This window comes from Tarenaya hassleriana, unplaced genomic scaffold (assembly GCF_000463585.1).
Source record: "Tarenaya hassleriana unplaced genomic scaffold, ASM46358v1 Cleome8, whole genome shotgun sequence".
NCBI lineage: Eukaryota > Viridiplantae > Streptophyta > Magnoliopsida > Brassicales > Cleomaceae > Tarenaya > Tarenaya hassleriana.
Window position 1 is genome coordinate 3277966 of NW_010970490.1, and position 22373 is coordinate 3300338.

The 22373-nt window shown below is 38.4% G+C and overlaps 6 protein-coding genes across 6 annotated transcripts; 3 read left to right on the forward strand and 3 right to left on the reverse strand.

Moving 5' to 3' along the window:
• Positions 1 to 209: 209 nt before the first annotated feature.
• On the forward strand, positions 210 to 2969 carry LOC104802745 (TVP38/TMEM64 family membrane protein slr0305-like). Its single transcript, XM_010526490.2, has 9 exons — positions 210 to 641; positions 1117 to 1178; positions 1328 to 1382; positions 1504 to 1602; positions 1836 to 1922; positions 2020 to 2136; positions 2231 to 2323; positions 2403 to 2433; positions 2626 to 2969. The coding sequence occupies exons 1-9, from the start codon at positions 546 to 548 to the stop codon at positions 2805 to 2807; spliced, it is 822 nt and encodes a 273-aa protein (XP_010524792.1). The 5' UTR covers positions 210 to 545; the 3' UTR covers positions 2808 to 2969.
• A 1831-nt stretch (positions 2970 to 4800) lies between these two features.
• LOC104802746 (neurogenic protein mastermind-like) lies at positions 4801 to 7080 on the forward strand. Its single transcript, XM_010526491.2, has 4 exons — positions 4801 to 5202; positions 5313 to 5452; positions 5551 to 5626; positions 5731 to 7080. The coding sequence occupies exons 2-4, from the start codon at positions 5423 to 5425 to the stop codon at positions 6951 to 6953; spliced, it is 1329 nt and encodes a 442-aa protein (XP_010524793.1). The 5' UTR covers positions 4801 to 5202; positions 5313 to 5422; the 3' UTR covers positions 6954 to 7080.
• Positions 7081 to 10484: 3404 nt separating this feature from the next.
• On the reverse strand, positions 10485 to 12240 carry LOC104802749 (basic 7S globulin-like). Its single transcript, XM_010526495.2, has 3 exons — positions 11863 to 12240; positions 11248 to 11696; positions 10485 to 11148 (listed from the first exon to the last, which is right to left on the reverse strand). The coding sequence occupies exons 1-3, from the start codon at positions 12149 to 12151 to the stop codon at positions 10588 to 10590; spliced, it is 1299 nt and encodes a 432-aa protein (XP_010524797.1). The 5' UTR covers positions 12152 to 12240; the 3' UTR covers positions 10485 to 10587.
• Positions 12241 to 13094: 854 nt separating this feature from the next.
• LOC104802748 (basic 7S globulin-like) lies at positions 13095 to 14757 on the reverse strand. Its single transcript, XM_010526494.2, has 3 exons — positions 14381 to 14757; positions 13830 to 14299; positions 13095 to 13754 (listed from the first exon to the last, which is right to left on the reverse strand). The coding sequence occupies exons 1-3, from the start codon at positions 14703 to 14705 to the stop codon at positions 13197 to 13199; spliced, it is 1353 nt and encodes a 450-aa protein (XP_010524796.1). The 5' UTR covers positions 14706 to 14757; the 3' UTR covers positions 13095 to 13196.
• A 742-nt stretch (positions 14758 to 15499) lies between these two features.
• Positions 15500 to 17872, reverse strand: LOC104802747 (basic 7S globulin-like). Its single transcript, XM_010526493.1, has 3 exons — positions 17530 to 17872; positions 16324 to 16784; positions 15500 to 16222 (listed from the first exon to the last, which is right to left on the reverse strand). The coding sequence occupies exons 1-3, from the start codon at positions 17837 to 17839 to the stop codon at positions 15662 to 15664; spliced, it is 1332 nt and encodes a 443-aa protein (XP_010524795.1). The 5' UTR covers positions 17840 to 17872; the 3' UTR covers positions 15500 to 15661.
• A 2008-nt stretch (positions 17873 to 19880) lies between these two features.
• On the forward strand, positions 19881 to 22366 carry LOC104802750 (basic 7S globulin 2-like). The gene is made up of 2 exons (XM_010526496.1): positions 19881 to 20196; positions 20789 to 22366. The coding sequence occupies exons 1-2, from the start codon at positions 19881 to 19883 to the stop codon at positions 21262 to 21264; spliced, it is 792 nt and encodes a 263-aa protein (XP_010524798.1). The 3' UTR covers positions 21265 to 22366.
• Positions 22367 to 22373: the final 7 nt, after the last annotated feature.

The following is a 22373-nucleotide window of genomic DNA, read 5'->3' on the forward strand; positions in this document are numbered from 1 at the left end:
TTCAATAATTAGTAGCATTGATTATTTTTATACGAAACACGAACACAATTGTTTACTATTAAAGCCATACAAATAATAAGTTACCATTTTTATGCGCTTCATGTTTATTAATAATATTATATTAAGCATATTGTTAATATAACCTCAGGTAATTAATTGGTGATGAAAAAAATAGGTAATTAGTTGGAAAAAAAAGTGTACGGTAACAATGTGATCACGGTTTTCCCTGAACCAGTCCTCCGGCTCAGAGCTCACGCTAAAGACGGGTTTTTTGCAAAATTTCTGGGCAATTGAATCAATCTTACGAAATCTCCAATCGAGTTGGTGCCCCTTGTCGTTTTCGGATCAAGAGAATCAATCAGCAAGGCAAAAGGCCCCGCCGAGTGTTTTCCACTCGAAGATTTGTTCCCGGTTTTGAAATCAAATAGCTTGTCTTAATCTAGGGGGAAAAGGGTGAAGGGATTAGGAATCTGTTCGTCGTCCGGAGAAAGCCATCCTCAGATATCGATCGGCGACGAGGAGGAGAATTGGAGGTCTCTCTGTTCATGGCGTTCACGTGGGGTTCTGCCCTCAGGGTTTTCCTTCTCCTGATTCTTCTCGCCGCCATTGTCTTAGCTTGCTACTCTCTCCCCGTCGAAAAGGTCCTTCTCATTGCTGCTCTTGTTTTCGTCGTGATTTTTGTGAAATTAGGGCATTCTATTCGGGTTTCTGATGTGGGTTTCTGTTGATTTCCCAAAATTCGCATGCTTTTTGTGGATTGTGGACCCGGATATATAATATTGCGTGTCGCGTTTATTGAGATGAATGGTTGATTGATTGGGAATTAGACATTGTTCTGCCAATTTTGTGGCTGCTCGGAAGTAGCAGTGGCGGATTCTTGAATGTGTTATTCGATTTCTGGCAATGGTATGTGATAATCATTCGATTTCTGGCAAGGACTGCTGAGGGATTTAGAGCTAAATGCTTAGCACTCTAAATGCAAGCCGTGCTTCACAATTATAGATGGGAATCTCTGGATAATCATTCCAGTTTGGATCTGTTTCATTTCCAGTAAAGATTCGTGGCACTAGCTAGTAATTGTTTTGGTTATTTACTGTTTCATTCTTGCTGTTGCAGATTTTGAAGGATTTTTTGTTATGGGTTGAAGAAAATTTAGGACCTTGGGGGCCGTTTGCTCTGTGAGTGATTTCCCTCCTGTTTCTGGAATCTTAATCAACAAAATTAGATGCTTTAGCCATTGAGACACAACACTCTGCCGTATAAAATGCTGGATACCGTACCGTGAATATGATACTGAACAAATTGTGCTTATCTGAAATACACTCAGGGCTGTTGCATACATACCTCTCACAGTTCTGGCGGTTCCTGCTTCAATTCTCACGGTACGTCTCAGATCCTAGGTCTTCCATACGTGACGTGTGCTGTATATAGTTCCTGCTCGGTAATAATGATAGGAATCTTATAAAATGAAAACCTTATGATATGAAAGATGTGATTTTTCAGGTTGGAGGTGGGTACCTGTTCGGTTTGCCAATTGGTTTCGTTGCGGACTCGGTCGGTGCTACTCTCGGAGCTGGAGCAGCATTTCTTCTCGGGCGTACTGTAAGCTTGTCAAACTTTGTTTTTTTGTGTGTGTGTGTTGGCAGAGAGCGTTTGAGCAGAATATTTCTGTAGCTTACTATTCATTATTTATGGCCGGTGGATTGTTGTTTGTTGAATATTCTTGATTTATCTGCTTATTATATTTTCCCGTTTTTAGTCACGAACGATATCCTTTCCAGGTTCCCGATTTTGTAGTGCTTTGAGCTTACTATGCTTGCAATACGTTTATGCAGATTGGAAAACCTTTTGTCGTCTCTAAATTGAAGGATTACCCTCAATTTCAGTCGGTAGCACTTGCGATTCAGAATTCGGGTTTCAAGGTTCGCATCGAGAACCGAGTGATCATCAGATTCTATCAAGGTTTTGATCTTTTATATGCTGATGGTTTTGAGAACTTGTGATTTTGTAATTGAATAGATCTGCTTGCTGCTTCGGCTTGCTCCTCTTATCCCCTTCAACATGTTGAACTACCTCTTATCCGTGACTCCGATTCCTCTGGGCAATTACTTGCTCTCTTCTTGGTTAGGGATGATGGTAATCTATCTACATTCTCGTATTTGTTATAAAGTACTTCCACAATTTTCTTTCTCAACATCAGAACACAGCTTCGTATGTTCTTCATTCGCAGCCAATAACACTCGCATTAGTGTATGTTGGAACAACTCTGAAAGACCTTTCTGATGTGACTCATGGGTGGAGCGAATTTTCGCTAAGACGTTGGGTAAGAATCGGACAATCTTTATTACATTTCCCGGCTTCCTCTCAAGTTGTTGTCCTCAGATCATGTTCTGTATTCATAGGTGATCCTGGTTTCAAGCCTCGTAGTATCCGGTAAGTTCCCGAGTTCCTGCAAAACTTATAAAAAGAAAGTCTGAAGCCATGAGGATGCCAAATGTTATCGAACTAAACTTAAAGACACAAACTTTTGGATCTATGAATCTACGTATCAATGCCGGAAACCATATGGGCATGTGCATATGCTTTGATGTTTTTCATCTTCTTCTTCTTCTCCATTTCTCGCAGTGATATTGATGATATGTGTTACGAAAGTGGCAAGGGACGCCCTCGAGAAAGCTTTAGCCGAGCACGAGGAAACGAATGGGGTCACTGCCATGCCGCCAGAACTGGCCGTTCCGGCTGATCTGAATCAGCCTCTGCTAATCAAGGTAGATCCTCCTCAGGTCCAAGTGCAATCGAGAAAATAGTAATCATTGATAACTGCTGATTCTTGTTTAATTGTGTACATGTAAATCTAAAATTTACTCATCTATAGAAGAAATTGGGTGTTTTCATGGTCTGTATATGTAGACAAAAGATTGAATCTTTTTTTATATATATAAAAAAATCATATTCTTGTTCTGGGTCAAGCTCGTATTATGAGATATAACAACAACACATGACCTTAACATAATCAGAGGAATATGACCATATCATATACTGCACTCATCATGACATTGTGGGTGTGGTGCCAAAATGGCAAAAACCCAGAAAGACTAGAGCTTGAGGGCCAAGAGAAATGGACGCCAGTTTCTTGCTGATGATGAAAGTCCGAAGCAAAATTGATGGAAATGATTCTTATTCTTGAATCTTGATTGATGCTGTGCTGTTGTTTCCTACCCAAGGGATTGTGGAAATCAGGATAATCTGCTGGAAGAAATTCCATAAAGTTTGGAACTTTGATTCAGTTACCCTTCTGATCTTATGTCCGAAGGAACATTCCAGGTTGAGAGATGAACAAAAGAATCTCTCTCTCTCTCTCTCTCTCTCTACACAGCCGAAAAGAAAACCAGCTCGAGAATGTTCCCTATTCAAGTTAGCCTTATATATATATATATATAGACAGAGAGAGAGAGAGAGGAATGTGTGTTCAAAGTCTCAGAATTTTGGAATGCATGTCTATGAAGAGGGTACCCAAAGGCTTCATTTGGATTGCTTGTGCACGTTCTCTTAGACAAACTTAAAAGAAAATTATTAAAATCCTGGATTTATCATTTTTTTTTTGACAAATGATATGCTTTAACTATATTCTTGTCACAGTATATATATGCTTTATAAAAATATTAGTAAAAACTCTTATTATTCTAGATTCAGGATTCAATTTTTATAAAGATAAATACAATGCAAAAAAGATCTGTTTTTGTCTAACATTGATATATAAAAAACCAAAAATAAAATCAAAGCTAAATGTAAATCAATATCATATAATTTTATAGGATCTTCCTTTATGTGCCGTACATAATTCATTATTATTTTTTTGGTTAAATCATTGAAAATATTTTAAAAGCAACCTACCCTGAAAGCACGTGGGATGCGATCATAAGCACAAGCATTTACATAGAAGTGAAAGATCTTCAAAGGGAAAAAAGGTGAATTGGAACTTTTTTAAAATTATAAAAGCCAAAAGGGAAAATAATTACAGATGCATCTAATAGAAAATAAAAAAAAAACTTTAGTTATACGGATGGTTATATAAAATTATAATTAAAAAATTGAGAGGAATAATAAAAAGATTAAAAGGGGCTAATGGCAGAAAACGTGATTATGTTCTCTTCAACTCCGGGTGAGGCCTTCATCATCATTCGCACAAACCCCTCTTTTTTTTTAATATTTTAAAATATAATTTAGTTACTAGTAAAGTTTTAATCTTTTGCGTTAACATATAAAATAACAGCATTAAACTTTATTTTTGCATTTGTATTTATTTTTAATTATTTCTAATAATAGGATTCAAATATCGTTATAATTATTATTTTCTCGAATTCTTTTATCAAATATGAAATATTGAAAAATATATAAAATATGCATATATCAAAGTTTATTTAAAAAAATTCTATGAATATATAGATTTTTTACAATTACCAATATATATATATATATATTATGGATTAATTGCTCAATGGCTCCACTAAATAAGAGAGCAAATATACCTAACACTCCAAGAGGGTGACAGAGAGGTGGATCTGACACAATTAGGTACTATGGATTACATACCATATCATAACCTTTTATTATCAAATCAAATTCCAAGGTTTATAACGTGGCCAAAGCCAATTCACACATGAAATCTCCAAAAATAAAAAATATATATATATATATGTATAACAAATGTGTATGTATGTAATTATGTAAAATAAACATGTATGCATATGGTGCCTTTTCATCGCTGATTTCAAGGCCACAACTTTATATTGTTTCACCATGAAATATTTGTATATTTCCCCCATTATGTTACATTTGTTTAAGCTTTAAGGCCTACGTGAGTGAGAGAGTACTATACAGCACTCCTTTGTTTTCTGATAAATTAAAAAGCCCCTTGCAGAAAGATAGCCATGGCTGCAAGCTTGCTTCTCTCTATCCTCTCTCTCTCTCTCTCTCTCTCTCTCCCTCCATCTCTCTCTCTCTCTCTCTCAAATAGATGAAGCAGAGAAGTTAATGTCTACCTACTTACTGTAAAGTCCGAAGCTTTCTTCTTCTTCTTCTTCTTCTTTCAAGCAAAGCCTCTGTTTTTCTTCTCTGGGTGTTTTCCCTTTGTGGGTGGTGTGAGTGAAAAAAAACCCGGAAGGAAAAGACAGTTCCTCCTCCTCTGTAGCTGTCTTTCATGTAATGTACACTTATGTGCATCTCTGTCTGAAATTGTTCTTGTTTTTTTTTCTTCTGGGTGTCTTATGGATGTATTCATGGGTGCATTTTCTTGGTATTCGATTGTGCAGATTGAAGCTTGGGTGGGGATTAGAGGCGTTTGTCTCAGATCCAATAGCTGAGACACGTTTGGGGTTCTTCACATTCAGACATTTCTCTGTTTCTTGAAGTCTGAGGAAAGATGAGTAAAGAAGAATTGATGAAGATTCAGGTTTTGTTTTGCTGAATTTGAATGTTCTGGGTTCTTGTTCAAATCCCCGTTTCTTGTTCATTGATCTGAGGATTCTTTTCCTTCTGTCACGTCTGTAGACTTGTGTTCTTCAAGTGAACATACACTGCGATGGCTGTAAGCATAAGGTCAAGAAGATCTTGCAGAAAATTGAGGGTACCATCTCCGATCCCCTTTCACTTGAATCTGGTTTCTGGTTTTGTTTTTCTACATAGAGATTTGGTAATTTGCAGTTTGACCCAGTTCTTGTCTGAAAACAGGGGTGTTCACGACCAAGATAGATGCAGAACAAGGGAGAGTGACCGTCTCTGGGAATGTAGATCCGTCACTTCTGATCAAGAAGCTCGCTAAATCTGGCAAACATGCCGAACTCTGGGGAGCTCCGAAGTCTAACAACAATCAGAACCACAACCACTTACCCACTCAGTTCAAGAACATGCAGCTTCACCATGGAAAAGGCGGCGGCAAAGATAAGAAGGACGGCGGCGGCGGCAAAGAGCAGAAGAACGACGGCGGTGGCGGTAAAGAGCAGAAGAACGGCGGCGGTAACAACAACCAGCCGAAGATGGGTCAGCAGCTGAACCCGCAACAGATTCAGCAGCTGCAGAAGATGAAAGGGTTTCAAGATCTGAAACTGCCACAGCTCAAGGACATGAAAGGTCCTGTTCCTATGAACAAGAACCCGCCACCGAACCAGAAGGCTGTGAAGTTCGCTGTTCCTGAGGATGATGACTTCAGCGTTGATGATGAATTCGATGATGAGTTTGATGACGACGACGAATTCGACGATGATTTGGATGATGACTTCGAAGATCATCCTCCTCCTCCGTCTAACAAGATGAAACCCGTGATGATGCCCAACGGTAATAATAACGGCGGCGGTAACGGTAAAAACGGTGTTCTCATCCCGGTTCATGCCGGCGGTGATAAAAACGGAAGCGCCGGAAAAAAGGGCGGTAACGGAGGGAATCAGAACAACGACAAGAACGGCGGCGGCGGTGGAGGAGGACAGAACAACAATAAAGGCGGTGGTAATAACGGTGGTCCGAACGGCAATAAGAAAGGAAATAATGGCGGCGGCATGAACGGAGATATGCCACTGGGATTTCCCCCGAACTGTCGACTACCGGCGGTTCAGGGGCTACCGGCGACGGGTCCGATGGCAGGTAACCCAGGTTACTTCCAGGGAGCTAGTCCCGATCCGATGATGCCAGGCAACCCGAACAATCCACAACAGCAACAGCAATACTTAGCGGCAATTATGAACCAGCAGCGAGCCATGGGGAACGAGCGGTTCCAGCCGATGATGTACGCTCGGCCACCGCCCGCTGTTAACTATATGCCACCGTATCCGTATCCGTATCCTAATACGTACCCGTACCCGTACCCGTACCCGTACCCGTACCCGTACCCGCCCCACGGTGGCGAACAGTCCTCGCAGATGCTTAGTGAAGAAAACACGTCAAGCTGCAGTGTAATGTGAACGATATATATATAAAATAATCATTTTGGGCTTATACATGGAAAATGTGGGGCCTTTTAATTTATGGGACGAGTCGAATCTTAAGTTATATGTCTATTAGGCTTTTTAATTGTGACAGTTTCGGTAATTTTAATAGATCATACCTTAAATTTCCAAATAAGAATGCGAAAAAATAAGTGGAAGAAAATGTTTTATTTCTCAAAATGTCAGCCAAAAATCATGGAAAATAATGGAGTTGTATCATTTTCGTCCATGGGTTTGCTTTAGTCTCATCTTCTCCATTATTATGTTTGATTTGACAATAAGAAAATAATTATTATGGAAATCTTTAGATTCGCTTAATATGACGTCATCATGATGATGATGATATACTACTAAAGTTGTGGTGGGCCCCATAGTGCGGGTGATTTAATTTACCGTCACAGACTCATACGTCTCGTCGTCAGGTATATGGATTAAATAAACTCTGAAATTACTCCTCTGCTCACCGGCCAGAAATCGAATACTCAACCTCAAACTGGAATTAATTTATATTCCAAAGTTTGACCACTCGTCCACGATCTGTTGGGTTGATTTAGTTCTTTTCTTAATATTGCTTTGAGTTTTTATATTTTTTTATTTTCTGAAAATTGTGTGTTGGATTTATATATCACACTAAATACCAACAAAAGCTTTAGATTCGCCCAGAATTTTTCTTTCTAAAATGTTTTATTTTCCTGTTGCCGATATCAATATATAAATAATTTTAGAAATTAGAAAAAAAAAGTAAGGGTCCCAGCTAATGTTTTATCTTAGATTTGATTTAAATTCAAAATAGTACAAAATCATTAGATACGATTGAAACGAACAAAATCTAAATTATGTTTAGAATGGTCCTTTAGAAAATAATATATTTCTAAAAATATTATTATGATTTAGAAGGCGGGTAAGGAGTCTTATGTCAGACATGAGACATGAGACATTGAGACATGACATATACATATTTGCTGTATTTGTTTTTGGCAAAATGTGCATTTCATGATATTCGGAATATATAATTTCAATATTTGAAAAAAATATAAAAAATCCCATAAAAATAATTTGATCACATTAAACATACTAATATTTATGTAAACTTTTAATTTACTAAGAATACATTAACCTTCTTTAAATTGTCGAATCAATAACTTATATCTCATATCATCATCGCCAACAAAAACAATTATAAAAATGTATAGATCTGTATCAATTGTATATAATTTATATTTGTATGGAAAATTATATATATTTAGTAATTGAGAAAAATGGTATATTATTTGATAAACCAAAAATTTATATTTTTAATATATTCTGCATTTTTAGGATTTTTTGTCAAAAATTTATTTACGAGGATGGTGAGACTGAGCATATCATTCAGATAATTAATTATTTAGTTTTTACACTTATTGGGATATCTGAAAAACAATTACTTTTTTCGCCATTCATTCAATTATTTTTAATCTTTTTAATACAATTCCCAAAAATAATTTTCTAATCATTTACCCATCATCTTTCTTTCCCAATTCATAGTTTTATATATAAATTAAAAAAAAAAAAAGATGTTGATTTGTACAACTGAGATATGAACAAAAATGCATTGTTTATTTAGTTATATTTAATTTATCTTCTTCCTAATATTGTTTTTTATAGTACGATATGATTTTTTCCACGATTGATTATACAATGACAAATTCTAACAAACCTCGGTAAATTTCAAAGGATTTTAAAGCTAGCCAAAATGTTATAAATGTAAAATATTTAGAATACAGATCATTATTTAAAATTAAATAGACAACCAGTAAAATCATATAAACCAATTACAGTTCTATTATTAAAATCAATTAAAGTCTTTTAAATTAGGTGATTGAATAAGTAATGTGGGAGAAGATCCGACCCCCCCCCCCTTCTCAACCCTTGTTTGGTTGCGGCCCTCACACTATCCTTCTGCAGCTCGTGGTATCTGCTTTCGGTTTCTGTATATCCGCGTTACCAATCACATCTCATAACGGGTATGACAGAACAGACCTATCTTTTCCACCATTTTCTCTTTTGGGCCCCATGGTTTTCTTCTTTACCCTCTTATTTCTTCAATTTGAGACAGGCGAATGTGCTTAAATTTATAGTAAAATTGTTTTGTTATAGGGTATACAATAATTTATAATTTATGTGAAAAGAGAAAAATATTATTGAATGACTAATTTTTCAATCATGTAAAGAATATTCATAAAATTTCGTTAATCAATTTAAAACATATTGGTGTCGGATTATGTGTTAGTGTATGCATTTCTTCGAAAAAGAAACCGGAAAAATAAATTTATAGTTTGGTTGGATAGATAGGCACATTACCCTGAACAGTCCAATCACATGCTGCCATGTCATCTGGATGAGATATCATCAGCTGCATTATTGATCATCCTAAGAGTTGATCACAGCCGTCAAATGAGAGCCCAGATGGCGCCAAACAACGCTCGGTTGTCGATGACACTTGTGGGACCCATATGGTTGTCTCATTCCTTTGCCGGTTACGAAACCGCGGGAACAACGATGAGCTGACGTGAAGTTCGTTGACGCCGTTAAGTTTCAGCATTATAGCGTGACGGCACGTTTGAAAGCACGAAACTTTTGATATGGGTCAACATGCATGGCATGGATGTAGATAACGTTATCGACGACCCAGAATGTGCCACATTTCATGGCATTCATAATGTAAGCCACATTATTTTAATTGCACATATGTATACATATTATTTTTATCATATGATCCAAAAATATCAGAAAAAGACTTGTAAGAGTCAAAGTGAGGAGATCGAAGTTCAAAAGCACAAGCCCCGAAGGCTTTCATTAGCAGACGATCTCACATGGCGATGTCCGGCCACCGGCAAATGCCCGTGATCAATAATAATAATAATAATCGTTCGGACAAATAAAATAATATTTTAAAAATTTTAAAATTTTATTCTTTTTATTTTTTAATGATATGATAATTTGACAAATGACGTGGTAAATTATATCAACATCCGAACAAAACTTAATGATGTTTATAGATAATGAAAAATTGCAACGTATTTTTTTATATTTCGCGTAGATTTTAGAAAATTTTGAATTTTTATATAAATTTTTGTTAAATTAAAAATTGGTGTAAGAATAAAAAAATTCGTGTGGGAATATACTATTTTTTTATATGTATATATATATATATATATGACATGTACAATAGAAACTGAATAACGAAATTACGGAAATTTTAGTCTCAAATAAATGATAAATGTATATTCATGATTTTGTTCGCTTGTTAAGTTGTAAAAAGATTTAAATGAAGAAGAAGAAGAAGATTTAAAATAAATGACATATGTATATCCACGTAATGGCTGTTAAGAGTGTATAATGCGATGGACGGTCAAAACGGAGTAAAATACATCAATCTCCTCCTAATTACTGTCTAAGGCTTATAGTTATAGGGCGTTTTCAATTTTCTATATGAATAATCTAGCATTATATAAATTGTTGGTAAATTTTAATAAACACTTGGCAAAATCGAGGTAAATTCTTTAAAAAAATCTCTTATATATATACATATATATAGAGAGAGACATGCATGAAACACAACACCAACTAATCAAGCAGTTATGAAACGAGAACAAGAAGTGTTATGAACTAGAAGCGAGGAAGTGACACTGAACCTGGAGGATTCCAGATCAAACTCTATCAGATTATCCTCTAACAGATGTGATCCGATCACGATCCCGGCCACGGCGTCTGGCCCTCCGTCGAACAACTGCAGACACGTCTTGCGTTCATCGAGATCCACCATGTAGTCCGAGCCATAGATCCTCCATATCCCGCCGCTCTCCAGCACAAGCTCGATCTCGGGCACGTCGTCCGGTCCGTGGGTTCCCCTTCTTCTTATGCTCTTCTTGTCGAAACACGTGATATACGTAGTGTCGTCTGCCCATACTTGGACCATCTTCTTCTCCGTGGCCTTCGCCATGAAGGCTTCATAGAAGGGCTCGAAGATGGAAGGGTGAAAATAGGTAAAGGGGCTGGCCATGCTCAGTTTGGTCCCACCGCTCCCGTCTTTGCGAATCGAGAGTAGAGATTTCTTTAGAGGAACCGCTTCTCCCTCTATCTTTATGGATTTCACGCCGATGAAGTATTCGTATGAGGGTACGCCTTTGTACTGTGCATGGCAAGAGAAACAACACGAAACTCCATCTCAGTAAATAGATATACGATGATCGAATAAACCCTTGAGCGATGAAGAGAAAATCGAATGTACCCTTTCGTTGACGGGGTTGACGAGCAGGGGGGTGGTGTCGAAGAGACGGGAAGCGTCGCCGGAGAGAGGAGGAAGGGAATAAGGGCCGCCGCCGATGAAAAGGTCGCCATAGCCAGCTTCTTTGGGCTTGGAAGGAAGGCAGAGAGCGAATTTACGCGGAATCTTGAAGGCGGACGAGAGCTGCATGGGAAGAGAGAGCACGTGCCTCGACAGACCGAGCATGCCACGAGAAGGGTCGGTCGGGGGGATCAAATAGAAAGAGGGACAGGCGAATACCAAAGGGGAACCGATCAGGCTAGAGCCGTCAGGAGTTGATATGAAGTTCATTACGTCTTGAGCCAATCCACCGCCAGAACCCATGCCGTACTTTGGATTGTACGAAACGACCTGACAAGAATGGTTGGAACAACCTGGACTGACAGGAACTCCTACTGCGCAGTCAAATGAAGCTGCAACACGACAGACCATTGTGGGCAAGAGCCAAACTCAATCGGATCTTGATATATAACATGACCGAACCAAAAGGATATAACACGATCATGTTACGATTCATGGGGCTAGAAAGGATATTTGGATGAAAATATATTCATATATATATATATGAACTTGACTTACAGGTGTCCTCGACGAGTTTGCATATGGGAGAGCCGTAGCGGATTGGACGGTAGGAGGAGGAGTTGTAGCCAGGGGTGAAACACTCGTACCACGGGAACCTTCCTCCGAGGTCTAGGGCAAACTCGGTCGACACTGTCGGTTTAGTGCCGAAGCCGATGGTGACAGTGTAGAAGCCGGAGTTCACATTTTTGGCCACCGGTAAGATAACCGCCATGGAAGGGCCCTGCCGGGAGAAAACTGTTGCGGCTGAGAGGAGGATGGTGATGGCGATAAGTCGGAGATTAACCATTTGTCACTTTTCAATGTCCGATTCCTATATTTTCAAATGAAATCTGAAAGCTTATGTATACATTTTCAGAAACATTTTCAAAAATAGCTATATATATATATATATATATATATATAAAAAAGACAGATCCAGTCAACACCCGCGTGCTACTCTTCTTGTATACATCAAAGTGTTGACTGTAGACCACTTACCTTAAAATATGGAAATGGAAGTGCTATACAACTAGTGGACAAATCATTAATACATCCATCAATCATTAATATATAGATCTATAAAATAAAAATATTTTTTTTATATATGTAAATAAATTCTTAAAATAATGTATGATGGAATTTGATAAAGTTGTAAACAAACTATTATAATAGAAAAAAATATGAATGCTGAAACCTAAAAAGATTTTAGATTATCTAAAATTCCTTGGTATGAGAGCGAAACTAAATTCGAAACATCTCGCCCTCTCATATTGAAATCCCTAACCCTAACTCTAATAAAAAATTGGAAACTTGAATCTGTATTCGAAAATCGAATTTTTACCATCGTTGGACCAACCCATATTCAAATAGACATATACATCTATATAAAAAATTTTGGATATATGACTCGCGAATAGGTTTCATATGCTTTTATTTCAAATTTTGTTTTTATTGTAAACGCGTGAAGAAGATCCTGGAGATCTATGACCATGACTATGACTATGACTATGACTATGACTACGAGCCCAAGTTGTATCGCCTATATTTGTTTTATTGCACACTTGTGTATTAAAAGAAAGAAAACATAATGGAAGACTGTCCATATCTCCAAGTGCGTAATAAATAAACTTTATCTGTATAGGATTGGATTTAACATAAATTAAATATTTATGTATACGTTGGAATTTTACATATATACATATACATATATCATTTTTTATAAAGTGTACAAATTTTATATCTTGCGGAGAAATATTTGACTAGTTACACAAATTCAATTATATATTCTTTTTATTCGAAGTATAATTAAAATACATATTTTGACTCTCTCTTTTTAACATATTTAATTACAATCAAGCTGTCCTGAAACGAGAGCAAGAAGTGTTGTGCATTAGAAGCGAAGAAGTGACACTGAACTTGGAGGAATCGAGATCGAACTCGACCAATGTATCCTCCAACGCAAGCGAACCGATCACGATGCCAGCCCGAGCTTCTTTCCCCGCGTCAACAAACGCCAAGCACGTCCGGTTCTCATCGTAATCCACCATGGAGTTCGAGCCGTAGATTCGCCAAATCCCGCCGCCCTGAACCAGCAGATCGATCACGGGAACGTCCGGTCCGGTGATTCCCCTTCTCACGCTTCTCCGGTCGAAGCACGCCATAGGCGGATACATACCATCGCTCGGTGCTGGGACCATATTCTTCCCCGTGGCCTTAGCCATGAAGGCTTTGAAGAAGGGTTTGAAGATGGCAGGGTGCATTGAGGTACAGGGCGCGATGGAGCTGAGCTGAGTGCCGCCATTCCCGTCTTTGCCAATCGACAGAAGAGATTTCTCGAAAGGAATCGTTTTTCCGTCTATCGCGATGGATTTCACGCCGATGTAGTAATCGTTAGAGGGTGCGGCGTTGATCTAAAACAGCAAGCAAGTAGAGAACGTTACTTGATGTTGAAGCAAATAACGAAGTTATAATGCTTTATAACTTACCAGAGGCAACGTGGAGTAGTATGGATTGCCGAACAAAGGGGCGGCCACGAACAGACGGGAAGCGTCTCCTTGGTACGGAGGGTAGAAATATGGACCACCGCCGATGAAAAGGTCACCTCGGGCTGACGCTTTGGGCTTGGAAGGAAGGCAGAGAGCGAATTTTCGGGGAAGCCTGAAGGCGGAAGTGAGCTGATTAGGAAGAGAGAGTCCGTTCTTGGAAAGGCCGATCATTCCAAGAGATGACGCCGGGAAAGGATACTCGAAAACCTCGTCATCGGCGCAGGCGAACACCAACTGAGGAGATTCGAGACGAGGGCCGAGTGTACGACCGTCTGGGGTTGATACGAAGCTCATCACGTCCTGTGACAGGACACTTCCGTGATAATTCCGATTGCTATACGGATTGTTCACGTCCACCCCGCAAGATGGATCGGGGCAGGTGCCGATCGGGTAGCAAGAACTCGTCATACCTTCAAAACAACAAATCCGGAGAAAAAAAAAAGAATGAATCACTTTCGGAAATATTGTCATTGATCAAGACGTGGGCTTACTAGGGTTCTTGACGAGTCTGCATTTGGGAGAGGAGTAGCCGATTTCGCGGTAGGAGGAGGAGTTGTAACGTGCAGTTGAACACACGAACCAGGGGAACCCTCCTCCGAGATCGATGACGAAGTCGATCGAGGCAGTCGGGTCAGTGCCCAATCCGATGGCGGCGGAGTAGAGGACGTTGTGGAAGGGCATCGTCTCTTTGGCCACCTGTACGATGAAGGCATGTGGGTTCTTGGCTGTGTCTTCCGCCGCCGAGGAATGGCCGGAGAGGGAAGCGGTCACGGCGGCGGGGAAGAGGAGGAGGATGAGAAGCTTGAGAGTAGCCATTTTTTTTGTCTCTTGCCCTACGAGAAGAAAGTCAAAGTTCACTTATTTACAAAGTGGAACCACACCATGCAACGACTCTTTTTTATTATCATTATTATTTAGATAAATGGAAATTCAATCATTTTTCCTATCGGAAATTCGAAAGTGAGAATTATCTATTAAAAGATTATATTATTGATAGGATTAATATTAATGTTCTAATATTAGAAATTTGTAGTTTTTTTTTTTTGCGTAACTATAAAATATAGCTGTCAAATGGTATATCTAGTCTTCTTCCTTGGTTCAATATATATAACATTATACATTTATTTTATTTATTGTGCATTTCGAAATGCGGACCCTGCTCCATAGTCTTTACCTTCTTTAAGTCTGCAAATCAATGTAATAAAATAAATTCAGGAAAAAACACGACATGGGCGCATAGTAGGATTTACTACCGGAAGTGACTTTAAAACTGAAAAGAAAACACCATAAATTCGACGGAGAATGGTTTAAAATATGATTTAGCTAGATATATTAATATAATTTATAATTATAATTTTATAAATCGGTCGGTGAATATTAGGAACTATATATAGTTCAGTCAACGTGCATGTGATGTGATTACAAAAATGAAAGACGCACGACGTGCCCACTTGCCATAATCAACGTGGGAGTGCGATACAGCAGGGACGCACAGTAATAGGTCTACCAAATCGGTATCTCGATGATTTTATTGAATAAATTATACTAATAAATGTAGGTACAAAGTGATCTTCCATGGAGACGGTAACAAAAAGTGGTATTACAGAAACTTAGGTATAACTTCGTATGACGTGGAAATATTAAGGAGGAACGAAAATTCACGTTCCATAAAAATAGCACGAGATTCTGCGTGGTCACTGGTCATACAATGTGACCGCTTTATTAGTCAAATGAAAACATAACATGAGAACACGAGACGCGACATCAACCAGTCAAGCAGTTCTGAAACGAGAACAAGAAGTGTTATGAACTAGAAGCGAAGAAGTGACACTGAACTTGGAGGATTCCAGATCAATCTCTATCAGATTATCCTCTAGAAGACGTGTTCCGATCACGATCCCGGCCACGGCGTCTGGCCCTCCGTCGAACAACTGCAGACACGTCTTGCGTTCATCGAGATCCACCATATAGTCCGAGCCATGGATCCTCCATATCCCGCCGCTCTGCAGCACAAGCTCGATCTCGGGCACGTCGTCCGGTCCGTTGGTTCCCCTTCTTCTTATGCTCTTCTTGTCGAAACATGTGATATACGTAGTGTCGTCTGCCCATACTTGGACCATCTTCTTCTCCGTGGCCTTCGCCATGAAGGCTTCATAGAAGGGCTCGAAGATGGAAGGGTGAAAATAGGTAAAGGGGCTGGCCATGCTCAGTTTGGTCCCACCGCTCCCGTCTTTGCGAATCGAGAGTAGAGATTTCTTTAGAGGAACCGCTTCTCCCTCTATCTTTATGGATTTCACGCCGATGAAGTATTCGTATGAGGGTACGCCTTTGTACTGTGCATGGTAAGAGAAACAACACAAAACTCCATCTCGGTGTCGCACAATATACAATGATCGAATAAACCCTTGAGCGATGAAGAGAAAATCGAATGTACCCTTTCGTTGACGGGGTTGACGAGCAGGGGGGTGCTGGCGAAGAGATGGGAAGCGTCGCCGGAGAGAGGAGGAAGGGAATAAGGGCCGCCGCCGATGAAAAGGTCGCCATAGCCAGATCCTTTGGGCTTGGAAGGAAGGCAGAGAGCGAATTTACGCGGAATCTTGAAGGCGGACGAGAGCTGCATGGGAAGAGAGAGCACGTGCCTCGACAGACCGAGCATGCCGAGGGATGAATCCGAGGAGGGGATTAAATCGAAAGAGCAGCAGGCGAATATCAAAGGGGGCGAGTCGAAACGGGAGCCAAGTCCAGAGCCGTCAGGAGTCGATATGAAGCTCATCACGTCTTGGGCCAAGCCTCCGCCACAACCTACGCTGTAGCTTGGATTGTACGAAGCTACCTGACATGAATGGTTCGAGCAACCGGGACTCACAGGGACTCCTACCGCGCAGTCAAGAGGAGCTGTACGTAAAACCACAAATTAACGATTATGTCATATACATATGTTACCAATAGTCAGAAGATTTTTACTCTTCTATTTTTTAGTGCACACTATGAAAAAATATATAAAAATTTAGAACACTTATATTTATATATTATAAAGATATATATATATATATATATATATATATATATATATAAAGAAAAATGGTCAGAGAGGAATGTTTAAAAAGACTATATATATATATATATATATATATGTGTGTACGAAAACCTTTTGTATAACATCCCCTATTTATAACTAAAATTGCAAATTTATATATTACTTTCATCTCCACTGTACTTTTCACTACATCGAATAAATCAATCACATGTAACATATCATTATTTTATTCGGTCACACCTTAACACAGAAATTTACAATGTTTTAAATAAGCATGACATTATCATAAGGTAAACGAATACGACCGAGTGATCATCACCACCTCACATCTCGGCGTAGTTGAACGTGTAAACCTCATGAATCAATTTCCCAATACATATAACCAAAGTCACTTTCACGGTATTGAAATAATCTCACATATATATATATAAATCAAAAGTAATTTCTACGAAACATATATTCATATATATATGAACTAACTTACACGTGTCCTGTCCCGCCGTGGTGGTCTGGTGACGTGGGAGTACAAAGTGCTTCTCCACGTCCCAGATTCGAACCCCACCGGGACAATCACATTATCAAAAAAAAAAAAAAAAAACTTACACGTGTCCTCGGCGAGCTTGCATTTGGGTGAGCCGTAGCGGATGGGACGGTAGGAGGAGGAGTTGTAGCCAGGGGTGAAACACTCGTACCATGGGAACCTTCCTCCGAGGTCTAGGGCAAACTCGGTCGACACTGTCGGTTTTGTCCCGAAGCCGATTGCGACAGAGTAGAGACCGGAGTTCATGTTTTTCGCCACCGGTAAGATAAAGGCGTGAGGTTTATTCGGTTCCTTCAGCGCCGCCATGGAAGGGCCCTGGAAGAAAACTGTTGCGGCTGAGAAGATGATGATGACAAGTCGGAGAGTAGCCATTCTCTCTCTCTCTCTCTGGGTGATGACTCAATCTCGATGCTTATATTATATACTGGAGCATAACCCTACCACGCTCCGTATTTATATTCCTTCAATAAATTTGAACTCAATCGTTAGAAAGTCGTTTAATGTAAAGCTGGCTGATCCACATTTAATTTTTAATAACTATTTCCGCAATGTACGTGATGTTGCATTATTATAATCGAACTCGTACGAGGTGCTTTTCTATATGAATTAAATCGACGATCAGTACGTATAACGAGGCCCATTTTATACATTTTTCAGAAACCACATGAGTGTGTGTATATAATATATATATATAAGTGCATGTGTGTGTGGGAAAACTCCAGTCAATAATGGCGTGCTCTTCCAACTGGGTCCCCTATTCAATATATATATATATCAAAATATGTACAACGTGCCATAATCACTTTTCTTATATATATATATGGAAGTGCCATACAACTTGTCGGGAAATCATCTGTAGATCCACCATGGTCACTTTTTTTTTTAAAATATGGACGTGCGATACAACTTCTCGATGATTTTGTTTCTATCTTATCTTGAATAAAGAAAAGGTAAAACAACATATTAAAATATATTACGTAACACTATATATATATATACATTCAATATTATGTTTAAAATATATTATTTAAATAATCTCGTTCCATATATTCAAAAATTATTATAAACATTCTATTCTGTAGATTAGACATGCGTATAATTATATTAAACAAACAAATGCAAAAATGCAAAAATTAAATTAATAGGATAATATATATATATATATCTATATATATATATATATATATTGTTTCTATTGTAATATATATATATATATATAGCGTCTACTCTTGGTTTTAAGCTTATTTTGTAAATTCTCTAAAAAAGTTTAAGTTTGCGTGAAGTACTTATTTATTAATTGTTATTTAAAAATTATATTAGTTATATTTAAAAAGCGTTAGCACCCATTTTAAAAATAGTGAAAAAATATTGTCACGAAATATTATAAATGGTAGATAGGTTAAAATATCCCTCTTCATAAAAAAAAAATAACCTCACATATTTCATAAAAAAAAATAACCTCTCATAATTTCAGAAAATGTTATGCCATGGAATTCCTCTTTTTATAACTAGAACTGTATTTCGATCCAGAACAAAAAAAAAAATTCAGATGAATATATCTCCAAATGAAATTGAGTTGAGATACCATATTATTTATATGATTCGATATATATATTTAAAAGCAAAAATAGGTGATACCCCATATGCTTTTTTATTTAAAAACTGTTATTCGATCGTAATTTCCGGGATACTTGATCGGTAGATCAACTAAAACCATTACAATGTATTTTCTGTATATTTTTTTATTATACTTGTATATTTCATGACAGAAAATAATTGTTAAATCTAGTCGGACTAACGTGCTCTTCCTTGATCTAATACATATATATATATATATATATATATATATATATATATATATATATATAGTTCTATTAGTACGCGCCACGTTATATATAATTTCTATATATGTATTATTGCAATTGTATACCTTTTAAGAAAGAAAAGATTATGGAACGTGGTCCGTATTCCGAAGTGCGTGATAAATAAATGGATAGGAGCACGTGATTCCAACTGGATTTCACACAAATTGATGGTACGATTTAATTCCGGTTCAATAAATCGAATTTTAAAATTATTTTCTGTGATGTGGCAATACACATTTTCTGCTATGTCATGCACATTTAACGCCGTGTATATCCATCGTTGGTCAAAATTTATTGTGACTGTTTTTAACAAGTTTAGGTATTCCATTGACATATTTTTCAAGTTTAGTAATTTTTATGGAAGCATGCAAGTCTAGGAATTAATTTTCCAGTCATAGACAAGTTCAGTAATTTTTATGGGATTAACCCAATATTCAAATGCGGTTGTATTAATTTGACCGATAAATAAAAAAAATCCATAAACATTTGCCGATAAATGCATCAACATTTCGACAGCAACAATCCATTCACCTCCTCCGATAAAAAAAATGGCTACTCCCCAGCTTCTCACCCTCCTCCTCTTCATCGCCTCCACGACGGCTTCCCTCCTCCGCCATTCCACGGCGGAGAACACGCCGGAGAAACCGCACGCCTTCATCGTACCGGTGGCCAGAGAGAAGAGGCCGTACAACGGAGTCTTCTACTCGGCAGAGATCGTGATGGGAACCAAACCGACCGTCTCAGTCAACGTTGTGGTTGACCTCGGAGGAAGGTTCACTTGGTTCGTCTGTTCCAATGCACATTACAACTCCTACCGTACAGTCAGCTACATCTCTCCCAAATGCAAACTTTTCGAAGACCCTGGTAACTTCTCCACTTGATCAATCCATATCAAACCCTAGAAACGTGGAGAAAATCATGGGAAAAATGTTTTCTGCTGATAGTTATAGGATGATCAAACGGCTCGGTTATTTTGAAAAAGAACCAAGTTATAACCAAATTGAATTGAACCGGTTAAAATTAACTAATCGTTTGGCCATGCAATCACAAAATCCAAATTAATCGTAATTGAATAAACCGAACCTTCATCAACATGTACGTTGTATTGACGATTGATATGCGGTATATAATATATCTAAGCAGAAAAATCAATTAATATGTTTGAGATGTTAATGTAATTTTGTAACTATGGTATACAGACAGTCAAACTTTTTTTTTACATATTTATGGTTTATTTATTTATTTATTTACTATTGCCGTTATTTTTTTATTTATTATTATACGGCGAAACTGAATTTAGATTCGTTTATTATTTGTTTTACAATTTTTAATTAGATATAATCGAATTAATTAAAGATATAATTGTAGACTTATTTATAGAATTAAAATGTTTAAAAAAAAATATGCCCTTATAATTTTTTTTCATTTTTTTTTGTCGAATTTGTTGATTTTGCAGGAATGACGAGTAACTGCTACCCGAACGGCACCTGCTCCGAGCCATTATGCGGGGTGGACGTGAACCATCCCTATAGCGCGAGAAATTATCACGTCAGTGTCGTGTCACAGGACGTGATGAGCTTCATTTCAACCCCCGACGGCCTTAGACTCGGTCCCCGTCTCGACTCTCCTCAGCTGGTATTCGCCTGCGCCGATGACGAGGCCATCGAGGAGCCTTTCCCGGCATCGTCTCTCGGAGCGATCGGTCTGTCCAGGAACGTGTTCTCTCTTCCTAATCAGCTCACCTCCTCCTTCAAGCTTCCTCGAAAATTCGCTCTCTGCCTTCCTTCCAAGCCCAAAACGTCAGCCCGAGGTGACCTTTTCATCGGCGGCGGTCCATATTTCTATCCCCCGTACCAAGGAGACGCTTCCCGTTTGTTCGTGACCGCCCCTTTTGTTCACCAATCCCCACACCTCTACATTGCCTTGGGTTAGCCCTCAAATCTCGATTTCTTTTGTGTTTTTCGCGATGGCATTAATTGAGACTGAGGTTTTCGCCCCATTTTCTTGTTGGGTCTTCCTCCATGTGTATGAGTTGTTCCATGTGGGTGAGTTGTTCTACACCTTGCAAGAACATGGGTGGGGGAGGAAGATGAGTTGTTTGCACAATGGAGCAAATGATGATGTTTTTCATCTATGTTTATGAATTCTTTTAGAGCTTCTCTTCACTATAAATAGAGAGCTCTAGGTGCAGAGAAAAACCATCCCAAACACAAGAGTTCCAAGCAAGAGAAGAAGAAAGAAAGAGAGAGAGGGAGAAAGAGTGAAGAAAACAGTTTGTGCAGTTGTGATCAAAGGTTCGATCGGATACTCATTTCTTGTCCGATCGATCTGCATTTTGGAGAAGAGCTTCTAAACTCATTGTTCTAGATTTTGTCCAGTGGGATTTTGATTCTAACGGTCAGAATCTGAGAAACGGAGTTTCTACCGAAGCTGTTCGTCATTGGCGTTTCCAGCAGCCCATGTCCAAGTGATTTGGAGATTTGGATGGTCATCTCTTCTCCGTTTGAGCTGAAATTCGGTATGCTTATTCTAGACCCTCTGAGCTTTTGATTTCTACGGAGAAATTGGAATTTGGTTGCCGGAACCATAAGTTACGGGGTTAGCTTGCTGCCTAAGTTACAGCTTGTTCTTTCGGGTTTATTGAGATTGAATATTGGATTAATATTCGGAAGTGTCGGTTGTATCTCTTGTCTATTGGAGATTGAAGTGTGGACGTTGTAACCCGGAAATTTGAGATTATAGTGGATTTTTGGGTGGACTACGGTCCCGTGGTTTTTACTCCTCACACCGAGGAGGTTTTCCACGTTAAATCGATTGTCTCGTTTAAATTTCCGTTTTTACTAGATATTGTCATCCTAACGCGCTCACACAAGTAAGGGGTTCTAATTTACCGAATCGTGATTCACGGTAAAAACCCCAACATTTTTGTACACATAAGGTTGATTCTGCGACCTCCAACGACTATTTCATCGGCGTGAAATCAATCATGGTAGACGGGAAAACATTTCCTTTCAAGAAATCTCTTCTGTCGATAGGGAAAG

Excerpts from the sequence above, each read along its gene's own strand:
- LOC104802749 (XM_010526495.2), bottom strand. The coding sequence starts at position 12,151 with ATGGTTAATCTCCGACTTATCGCCATCACCATCCTCCTCTCAGCCGCA. Across the intron at positions 11,697-11,862 it reads CAAACTCGTCGAGGACACCT|CTTCATTTGACTGCGCAGTA; the intron begins GTAAGTCAAGTT and ends GTCGTGTTGCAG. Across the intron at positions 11,149-11,247 it reads TCAACCCCGTCAACGAAAGG|TACAAAGGCGTACCCTCATA; the intron begins GTACATTCGATT and ends TGCCATGCACAG.
- LOC104802746 (XM_010526491.2), top strand. The coding sequence starts at position 5,423 with ATGAGTAAAGAAGAATTGATGAAGATTCAG. Across the intron at positions 5,453-5,550 it reads AAGAATTGATGAAGATTCAG|ACTTGTGTTCTTCAAGTGAA; the intron begins GTTTTGTTTTGC and ends TCACGTCTGTAG. Across the intron at positions 5,627-5,730 it reads GATCTTGCAGAAAATTGAGG|GGGTGTTCACGACCAAGATA; the intron begins GTACCATCTCCG and ends GTCTGAAAACAG.
- LOC104802747 (XM_010526493.1), bottom strand. The coding sequence starts at position 17,839 with ATGGCTACTCTCCGACTTGTCATCATCATCTTCTCAGCCGCAACAGTT. Across the intron at positions 16,785-17,529 it reads CAAGCTCGCCGAGGACACGT|CTCCTCTTGACTGCGCGGTA; the intron begins GTAAGTTTTTTT and ends TTTTACGTACAG. Across the intron at positions 16,223-16,323 it reads TCAACCCCGTCAACGAAAGG|TACAAAGGCGTACCCTCATA; the intron begins GTACATTCGATT and ends TACCATGCACAG.
- LOC104802750 (XM_010526496.1), top strand. The coding sequence starts at position 19,881 with ATGGCTACTCCCCAGCTTCTCACCCTCCTCCTCTTCATCGCCTCCACG. Across the intron at positions 20,197-20,788 it reads CAAACTTTTCGAAGACCCTG|GAATGACGAGTAACTGCTAC; the intron begins GTAACTTCTCCA and ends TTGATTTTGCAG.
- LOC104802748 (XM_010526494.2), bottom strand. The coding sequence starts at position 14,705 with ATGGCTACTCTCAAGCTTCTCATCCTCCTCCTCTTCCCCGCCGCCGTG. Across the intron at positions 14,300-14,380 it reads CAGACTCGTCAAGAACCCTA|GTATGACGAGTTCTTGCTAC; the intron begins GTAAGCCCACGT and ends GTTGTTTTGAAG. Across the intron at positions 13,755-13,829 it reads ACTACTCCACGTTGCCTCTG|ATCAACGCCGCACCCTCTAA; the intron begins GTAAGTTATAAA and ends TTGCTGTTTTAG.
- LOC104802745 (XM_010526490.2), top strand. The coding sequence starts at position 546 with ATGGCGTTCACGTGGGGTTCTGCCCTCAGGGTTTTCCTTCTCCTGATT. Across the intron at positions 642-1,116 it reads ACTCTCTCCCCGTCGAAAAG|ATTTTGAAGGATTTTTTGTT; the intron begins GTCCTTCTCATT and ends TTGCTGTTGCAG. Across the intron at positions 1,603-1,835 it reads CATTTCTTCTCGGGCGTACT|ATTGGAAAACCTTTTGTCGT; the intron begins GTAAGCTTGTCA and ends ACGTTTATGCAG.